The sequence below is a fragment of the Punica granatum genome, chromosome 4 (genome assembly GCF_007655135.1).
Source record: "Punica granatum isolate Tunisia-2019 chromosome 4, ASM765513v2, whole genome shotgun sequence".
Classification (NCBI taxonomy): domain Eukaryota; kingdom Viridiplantae; phylum Streptophyta; class Magnoliopsida; order Myrtales; family Lythraceae; genus Punica; species Punica granatum.
In genome coordinates, this window is record NC_045130.1 from 2,153,357 (window position 1) to 2,163,675 (window position 10,319).

Consider the following 10,319-nt stretch of genomic DNA (forward strand, 5'->3'; position numbering starts at 1 on the left):
TATATATATATATATGCGAAAGAGAGATATTTTCGTTATGATGCCAAAATCGATACGCACGGAAACATGGGTTGCGACACCGTGCCGGAATCGAGGGAGGTATCCTTTCACATGGGAATAGGAATGCCTGATTAAATCAAGTCCTCCGCAGGACTTGCTCTCTCTCCTCATAATGTTGAGTTTAATCAGCTGACTAATAATTAATTAATTAATCGGGATGAGGAGGGGAAAGTTTGATTAATTGGATTATTATCATGAGGATTATAATAGTGTAATTGGATTGGGTCGGCATTATATTACTATTGCTGTGCGTGACAGTTGAGGGACTCTCATCACCATTCCCACCAATTCAGCCTCAATGTTAGAGCCAGCCCCAGCCCTTACATTAGGCAAATTTGTCCTTTCTTTGCCCCTCAATCAACTAAATACCATTTCTTTTTCCCATAAATTTTGGTTCACATATAAAAAAAAAATTTACTAATAAGTTGGCTCATTGTGCATGGTATAGTCAGGTTAAGTAGGCTCTCGGGCTGGGGCTCAATATACTCGCCAACTTAATTAGTTGAAGGTATGTACATCGTGATCGTGATTAAACTGCCGAAGTAATCGAATATTTACATGACATACTTCGTTAAACCAAGTTTGAGGGCATATATGTTTATATATATACGTGCACATAAGGATATGATATGTAGGACATATATACATAGGGGCGCATAAGTGCAAAAAAAAAAAAAATATATATATATATATATAGTGGTGTAATTTTCTCCCGTTATTTGAGCCCGTGAGATCCCTAATATAGTGTTGTTAGGGGAAGTTGTATTATTATTAAATAAAGAAATATTCCCGTACGAAGAGTCGGACAAAATTCACAGTTAATTGTTTATTACCAAAGATTCCAAGTCGAACCATTAATTTGTATAATTAATAATAACAATAGGCTTGGGTATTGGGCGTTGACGAACCATATATACATATGTATTTATGTATGTATGTTATGAATTTATATTAATCAAGAATCCCCTCGATATCCATTTACATGTGAGATTCAGTTATCCAATGAAAAGTTTGATTCAATAATAGAAAGATCAATGATCTAAAGTAATTTAGCAAAGGTGAGAATAACAACTGAAAATAAAAAGAAAAAGAATAAATGGTTATGTATATAAATATTAGCCACTCGAATCCATGATTAATTAGTTCTTTAAATATTTATTACTTTTGCTCCAAGTTTGGTATTTATGTCGATTTATCCAAAACTTAGACATAAACATAATAATACATTCCACCACTCCACACGATATTATCAACTACTATGGCACTTTCATATATTGCTCTTCAATATTTATTCGACAAATAAGTGATCCAATCGACCCAAAATTGCTGTTATGTGAGGAATGAATGAAAGTGCTCAATAATGTTAATTTTTCTTTAAATATATATGAAAATTGGAAAATGATTGATGAGATCAAGGTCGAGGTTGAAGGAGGAGCCGCGTTTCAGGAAAAGACAAAGGACGAAGAGCATGATACCGCCTCACAAAATAATGGATGCTGCATAATCATATTACTTTCTGGTCTTACAACTTGCAAATATATATATATATTTTTGATAGGTTAACTTGCAAATATTTAAGTTGATCGTATGATGGTGACTATTATAAACTGAAGGGTTTTGCTAAAATGATAGCAGCAATTTTGGGTCGATTGGAATGTATATAAATGATGACGTATGTAAGGAATGACCCAGTTATTTTGGGTCGATAACAGCAACTATAAACTTATATATTCATATTATGTTATACGTAATATACTTTGTCATTAATATTTACGGGCATACACATGTATATATATATATATATGAGGAACGAACGAGGATAAGACTGATGAGTTCGAAATTGAGGTCAGACAAAAGAGAGACGAAGGCCGACGCCACTAAAGTGGGACCTACCGACCGAGACATCACCAATTTTAGAGGACAGGCCAAGGACAAACTGGCGGACGTTACTACAAAACTTCCACTCTCTATGCATTATGAGCTGCCTTTTTTTTTTTTCCTCCCCCTTTATATGCAAAAGGAAAAGAAAGAAAAATGAATTGGCACAGTTTATCGTTCTGTTCTACACATACACACTCGTATATATATCCGCAAGTCGATATTATCGGGCTTTGTTTGGTTTTAAAATAAAAATTTTACTCAATTCAATTATATTTTTTTCTAAATTCAATATTGTAATCATTATTGTTTTTATCTTTTTTTCTTCATTTAATAACAATTTTCACTCATATTTTTTTTCTAATAATTTTTTAATAATAAATTTCTCATTTACTTTAACATCTATATACACATACATACATATATATATATATATATATATATTCTCACACATCCACATATTTGTCAACACTTACAATCATTACACCAAATCAAATTAAATTGGATCAAGATTCAACTCGAAAACCAAACGTAAGCTAATCTATCTATCAAGTAAAAGTTCCAACACGAGGAAAAATTAAGAATGTGTTTGGTTTTTAAGTTGAATTGAGTTGAGTTTTGATTTTAATTGATTTGTAATAATTGTATTGTTGAATTATGAGAAAAATTGTGAAAAAATAATGAATAGTTGAGAGAAAATAATGATTAAGTAATGATTATATTTTTGAATTGTGAAAAAAGTAATGAATAGTTGAGAGAATTTAATATTAAAAATTGAATTGAATGGTTAAAAAAATTTTAAAAAATGGAAAAAATAATGATTGTGTTGTTGAATTGAAAATAAGTGGAGTTGAGTTAAGTAGAGATGAAATTTTTTTAAAAACCAAACACACCGTAAATGACGCGCTCCCATTGTTGTTACATGAATAAACATAAAAAAGAACATTGTCTTTGTTTGTACCTCGTGCATCTAAAACATTAAAAATAAAATGCATACTCCTTTTGAGTACACCTTCAAGGGACATATAGATCAGATCGGAGGTAAACATCATTGTGTTAACCACCTATGATCGTTTGTCACATTATCATGTTGATTTAACCATACGTTTATGAATTAGAAAGAGAGATTTTGAATTCGATTTTTACCGGAGATAGTCGTCGTCTCCTTTTATTGCTGTAATGTAAATGATCAATCACGCAACAAGAGAAGAGATATTACCCATGAAAAGAAACCGAAGAGATAGGAGAGATGAAAAAAATAATATTAATGATGATGTTCGTCGCCCCAGAAAGCCGACACAGAGCATCTAAAGATACGATGGGAGAGGGAAGGCCGCGCGGGTCATGCGGGAGGGAGAGTGTGCGAGTGTGTGTGTCTCTGAGAGTGGGTGGGGGCTCGTGCGTGCTCAGTGCCCACTGTCCACTGCGTGCAAATGTCAGCGCCTCTCACGCTTCACTCCTCTCTCTCTCTCTCTCTCTCTCTCTCTCTCTAACACAGACCCAACCAGACAGACAGACAGACAACTCCGAGACTACGCCATTGCCAGCCGATGGGGCAATAATCATCATTATTCGGTCAAAGTCAAAACAGTCCCCCCTAAGCTCTCTCCCAAGTTACATTAGCTACTACCTATACAGCTATATTATACCATCAAATTTCGAGTAGATTATCATTGAAAATTCTATCATACATATACCTAAAGTGCATGTACGGTGCATACAAATATTTACTTGAAAATTTCAAGTAAATTACTTATAATTCAAATTAATTATGTAAAATGTAAGTGTTCACTTGAAAAAAAAGAAGAAGAAGTAATTTACTTGGGTGTACCAATCATGTATTTTCAACCCAAATGTATCATGGACCAACTCATCATCATTGTCATACGTAGAGTTGAAAATGCATGTATCCTACATGGTAGCCAAAAATTTATATATATATATATATAATTAATTATATAATTTACTTTCTTTTTATATAATTTAATTGAATCATAGATAACATACTTGAAATTTTTTAAATAATTAAATGCATGTATTTAAGCATATATATCATAGAACTTCCATCAAATATCTTGTGACAACACATGGAAAAGTTGAATGCAATTCAATACTGTAAGTATCTTTATCAGGGATATACGTGGGAGTTCGACTAAGGTGGGGCAAGGTCCTTGAACAGGTTAATATGAAGATTTTTTTCGGATTTTTTTTTTGGGGAGAGAATTAAGTGACAATGTATAAATTTTCTTTAAGACATCGTAACTTTAGGGGAAGTGACTTCCTACTCAGCCTCCCTTGGTTCATCCCTGATCTTCAGTGTATATAGTTAATTTGATTTGCTAGTTTACACAATTGTTCGATATTTTTCTAATATTGAGTGCAGAAATGAGAAGGATTTGTCAGTTTGGAACCATTTGAATCCTTTGAATTGTGTAAGGTCATTTCTGACAAGGAACTTATAAAGCTGCCAGGTTCACTTGTAATTTTTTCCTCGACTAATTTTCGACATGCAATGATGATATTCAATTCAATCTGGGAGACATTCAAAGCTCGTGGAGCAGCACGCACAATGAGAGAACCCTAGCCAATTGCTAGGATACAATGATTAATTATTAATTGGTGAAAAGTATATATTACAACCCCGAACTTTTCACAATATATATCACCAACTGCTATAAACGGCAATCTTCCTTCTTTCTTAATTATCATTTTTTTTTAAGTTTTTCAAACGGATCGGCTCACTAAGAGGTAAAAATGATCTCAATCATTGATAAGACCGTAAAGATAAATTACTCTAGTGATACAAAATGTTTTACCGATAATGAATACGATATATATTCCATAAGCTATAAGGATGGATCCATCTCTCTCTAGCTCTATTCCTCTCCTTGCTCCCTCCGTTCTTTTTTCTCTTTTTTATTTCTAATTTCAAGCGAGTTGAGGGAAGGGGCGCTAGCCGGCGACCTTACTCCGACGAGCTCGGTCGGGAGAATGGGGTTGCTGACGGGGCCGCCCCACCCCCGACTCGAGATCTCTCGAGTTAGATTTGACGAGAATTCTCGACTCTGGCGAGCTCTATCAGGGGTTGGGGTCGCCGGTGGGGGCGCACCACACCCAAACAATATAGAGAGGAAGAGGAAGGAGGAGAGAGATGGCTCGAGCTTCTGCCGATCGATGGTTTATTGAGCGAGCTTCGAATGATCAGTGTTACGAGGAGAAAGATTAAAATAAAAACAAATTTTTTATTTTAATTTCCAAGCCACGTCAGATGTAGTCTGAAATTCATGTGCCACATCATCGGAAGCTAACAGCGTCAAAGGAGGACTAGAGGGATTGTAGTTGATTGCAACAAATTCAAACGTTTTGTATCAAATTGTTACAAAAAAAAAATTATACCAATGTGATACATCGATAAAACATTTTGTACCGCTAGAGTAATTTACCCAGATTGTAATATGAGACCTTAATACAAAGAAGATGTGTCGAATCACTAGCTTGAACCAACATACTTGTTTCTTAATTATACATTTGTTTCGATAAAATTATCCATTTCTGTGGGTAGAAAAACAGGGCTAGAATTATTCATTTGATAATATTCCAAGGAAGATGGCAAGACTCGACGTGTGTGTAGTTCTATGACCAAGTTGCAAAGCAATTTGTGTCCTTTGGGAGAAAAAGATATCAAAATGATAATGAAATCAAACTAAACACATGAGAAAAGAAAATTCTAATTAGGATAGTGTCTTCTGTCTAACGATTGTTTATAAATATGTACTTCAATTATATTTATATATATATATATATTATTTTTTTCCTGGTCATATATGTAGCATGAAGATCTATCAAATTTATCCTCGCATGAAACTAACATTCGAAATGTTACGGGAAAACTAGATAAACTAAAGCACGAAGGTTCTAAGGCGGATTACTAACTTACACAAAGCTAGATCCCGATGAGGCAAGTTTTTTGAAGAAAGACCCGAGACTAATTTGTATAGGTAGTAGCAAGAGACATGGTGCTCCCAAGCAAATGAAAAAGTCCAAGAGTAAACACATGCATCCAATATATATATATATATATATATAACTAATTGCATATATATATATATATATATGTCAACTGAAGCTTTCAATATATAAAACTATTTCAGCAAATGCATGCTAAGCACACCGATCTTCATCTTGTTTGAGTTTGATGATGCATATGGATAACAAACGACAATTGCAATATCGATAAATAATGAAAATCAGAATGCATGCCAATTGCAGTACTGATGAAACTCAATCCAAGTATAAATCATGGAATGCTGTACACGCTGTACCTCACATGAGTGAGGGAGGGAGAGAGAACGAGGAGTGCTAGCCGGAGAGGAAGAAAAAAAAAAGTACGGGGCGGGGACATGACAAAATGGTGAAATACAGAGACGGTAATTCTTATTCAGCATTCAAAATATCTTAGATTCGATTTTTATGGTATGATTACTCGTGCTATTTTATTAGCTATTAAAATTTTTAATAGCTCATTATATAAAATTCATGAATCTCCTTATAATAAAAATAAATAAATTAATTAATTAATAAAGGTGTGGGGACATCGATCATGTATGCATTCCCCTTCTACCGCCCATTTCCCACGCACGATCAGTTCTCCTCCTCCTTCTTCTCCCCCTGTCTTCCCCCCCTAACCCTAACCCTTAACGCACTGACTACGAACCCAACAAAAGCACACACACACCTCAACCAGCAGGCCTATATCCGCACCCCAATAGAGCTTCCTCTCCCAATCCTCAACAAACCCGCAACCTTAAATTTTTTTTTGTCCCTTTCTTTCTGGAACAAAAACACACTGATCTCCCTCATGAACCTCTCAACTCTCTTCTTTATAATAAGCTTAGCTTAGGATTTGGTGGGCTTCACCCAAATTCCCACTGACTCTCTCCTTCCATATCTTCTTTGATCATTTATGGTCATCACATCATGTTAATGAAGCCCTAGAAAAAAGATGCAGAGGAGAAGTACAAAGCGATCATCCATCCAGAGAAGGGAAAGAAAAGACACACACACACACTCCCAATAGTTGTCTTCAATTCTTCCCCCTGCCCTTTTCATTAATTAAATCTCCCATAAGCTTTGCTTTGCTTTGATTTCCACTAATAATAAAGCCTTTCCCTTTTTCTCTCATTTCTCTTCTAACTAATCCTTTCTTCAGTTTTACACCTTCGTTTGCATCCCCTTTTGGTATAAATTTCGCACTGTTTTTTATTGCTTTGGTTTGGATCTTTTTTGTGTTTTGTGGTTTGATGTTTTGGGGAGGACATTGATGATTACATAGAGGCTTTTGCTCTTACATATATAGTTTATATATATATATATATATATATATTATAATGGATCCAGTAACATCTCATGGTCATGGCCACTCTCTCCCACCTCCCTTCCACTCATCAAGAGATTTCCAATTACAATTCCACCAATTCCAGCCCCGGAACCCCGAGGACGAGGCCCTCATGTTGAGCCGCACCCCGAAGCAGGACAGGGACGAGAACAGTAGCAACAGCACTGGAGGCGCTGGGACCGGGAGCGAGGGTAAGGAGCCGAACCAGGCAGGGATGATGGGAGAGTCGTCGGGATCTGGGGAAGTCAGTAGGCGGCCTCGGGGGAGGCCTTCTGGCTCCAAGAACAAGCCCAAGCCCCCCATCATAATCACCAGGGATAGCGCTAACGCCCTACGGACCCACGTCATGGAGGTGGCCGACGGGCAGGACATCGTCGAGAGCATGTCGGCCTTCGCAAGGCGGCGCCAACGGGGCGTTTGCATCTTGAGCGGGACAGGAACTGTCGCCAACATCACCCTCAGGCAGCCCCCCTCAGGCGGGGCAGCAGCCGTTGTAGCTCTCCATGGGCGTTTCGAGATCTTGTCCCTAGCAGGTTCGTTCCTCCCTCCTCCAGCTCCCCCTGAGGCCACTGGGCTAACGGTGTACCTAGCGGGCGGGCAGGGCCAGGTGGTGGGCGGAAGCGTAGTTGGGGCACTCATGGCATCGGGTCCGGTGGTGATCATGGCAGCTTCATTCAGTAACGCAGCCTACGAGAGGCTTCCTCTCGAGGAGGAGGAGGAGAGCGCAATGCCGATGCAAGGAGGGGGTGGCCATCTTGGATCTCCTCCTTCGGCCCCAGACACACAACAGCAGCTCGTAGGGGATCCGAACTCTCTTCTCTACCACGGTTTGCCGCAGAACCTTCTCAACCAGCTTCCATCGTCAGAAGGAGGCTACTGGCCTTCCACCCGCCCTCCATTTTGAGATCAAGAAGCATTTAATTCGACAGGTTATGTGCATTTCTCCATCTTCATCTCGAGTTTACCATTTCGTTACAATCGTAAATTGCTTCACTCATCCCACGAGACGTATCGTTTGGTCGTGATATCGATCATTCCTTGATTTCTTTATTAGCTAGTGATCCATTTGGGGTTGTTTAGGCACTAAATTGGAGATTTTCTTGAGGATAATTAATTACTTGGCATTATTTGTTTCGGCAATTTGATATCGACTGGGGACAAGGTTTACTACTTGCTAGCTAGGTTTTTTAGCTTTTGTTCTTGCTGAGAATCGAGAAAAAGTGTGTAAATATACACGCTCATGATCAATCATATGGTCAGAACTAATCTCTTTCATACAATCATGAGGTCCTTATGATCATTGCTAAATGTGTGATATTATTTTCATAGCTGCTGATGATGGTGGGGAATTTAGCTAAGTCAACAATTGTGAATTTCAATGAAGACAAGACATATATATTAACATAGGTTAGTTTAGATGATTCGACATCTGCTCCTTTTTTAGTGAGGATTCGAGTTTCGAATCTTATAAATGGAGAAAATTCACAATTGAGAGAGTTTACTTCTTAGTGGGTCAACCTGGCATAAATTTGAATTAATTTGGGTACCAAGATAACGCGTAGGTATCCCAAACAAAAGAAATATACAAAGTGCTAAATATTTTCTCCGTTCCTTAAAAGCAAATGTTCATATATATATATCATCAGACAGCAATAAGACGTTAGTAATAAGAATCCCATCGTCAATATATGTGAATCTAGGTTACCTATGCCCGATCTCCGAATTCCATGGTAGGCAGTACACACATATGTGTGTGTAGGTACATATTTTAAGCATCTATAGCTAGCCTTGATCGTACATCATATCAACTTCCAAACACGTTTAGCCAAGCAAAAGCGCGATCAGCTCCTATTACATATCGAAATATATACAAAGAAAACAAAGTTTCCATCGTCCATCTTCACATTAGATATCTAGCTAGAGAGTAATATGGATTACTCTTAGTAGTATAAGAACTATAGTTTCTATACATGACTGCTTAGATTCTATTCTTGTCCAAGACCTTAAGCTTAGTAAGGGCAAGAACAATAGAATTAAAAAGATATATAGATGAGAGGAAATTAGTTGAAATGTGATCATTTCTACCTTAATCCCAATTGTGCGACTGTACATTCCTAATTATTATGTGGTCGGTGTGAGAAGGAATCGCATACATCAACTATAGGAAACGTGATAGTATAACAGGTCAGTAAAGAGAAAAAATTAATCCTCATGTAATAATGTGAATAGTGATGATTATAGATTATGACATATTATTTATGAATCTGAAGACACGGAATAAATTACACAGCTACTAATCCATTGTTTTTTCGTTGGGTATTTCGATTAATACGATGAAGATGAGAGGAAGGGGTCAAAGGGGCAAAGTTTCATTGAATGGAGTGACGGTTTCTATTGGAGAGTGTGTGTGAGCTGGGGAACCAAAACTAGTCAATAGTTACGAGGAGAGGGAGCAAACGCCATTAAAGTGGTATGGGCTTTCTTTTTTCTAGGTGTTTTTTTCTCTTTGGCTTCTTTTTTTTTTTCGATTATAAGAGAAACAATAGGTCTGTCTAATATAAGAAAAATAGCAACATTTAACTAGTAAGGGCATAAATAGTATTATAATAATAATTAAAATTGAAATAACTTTTAATTATCAAGTAATAGTCTATCACTATATTACATTTTTTTTTCTATATATATATATATATATATATATATTTCTTTGAATTTCCCTTTATACCTTATTTATTAGGCATTCTCGACCGTGTGGTTTGGCTATACATACAAACAACTGTTTTTTTCCCCTTCGTTTTCCCCCTTGGGTTATTTTGGGTAGACGCTATTAATATGGGTACTAGCCAAGTTTAGGGCAAGTTTAGGGCCACGCATGCACGTGCACTTCATCTGAATGAAGCACCTTTACGAGGCAAACTACAGAACACGACTCCCCCCCGGAAAACCTTCGACCGACCCCGACAAAATTCTGTCAAACAAGTTGATC

The 10,319-nt window shown here is 36.9% G+C and overlaps 1 protein-coding gene across 1 annotated transcript; it reads left to right on the top strand.

Moving 5' to 3' along the window:
* The first annotated feature begins 6,576 nt into the window (after positions 1–6,576).
* Positions 6,577–8,633, top strand: LOC116204010 (AT-hook motif nuclear-localized protein 24-like). The gene has a single exon (XM_031536027.1). It carries the CDS (start codon positions 7,326–7,328, stop codon positions 8,235–8,237), a length of 912 nt encoding a protein of 303 aa, XP_031391887.1. The 5' UTR covers positions 6,577–7,325; the 3' UTR covers positions 8,238–8,633.
* Positions 8,634–10,319: the final 1,686 nt, after the last annotated feature.

Coding starts and splice junctions, on each gene's coding strand:
- LOC116204010 (XM_031536027.1), top strand. CDS start 7,326: ATGGATCCAGTAACATCTCATGGTCATGGCCACTCTCTCCCACCTCCC.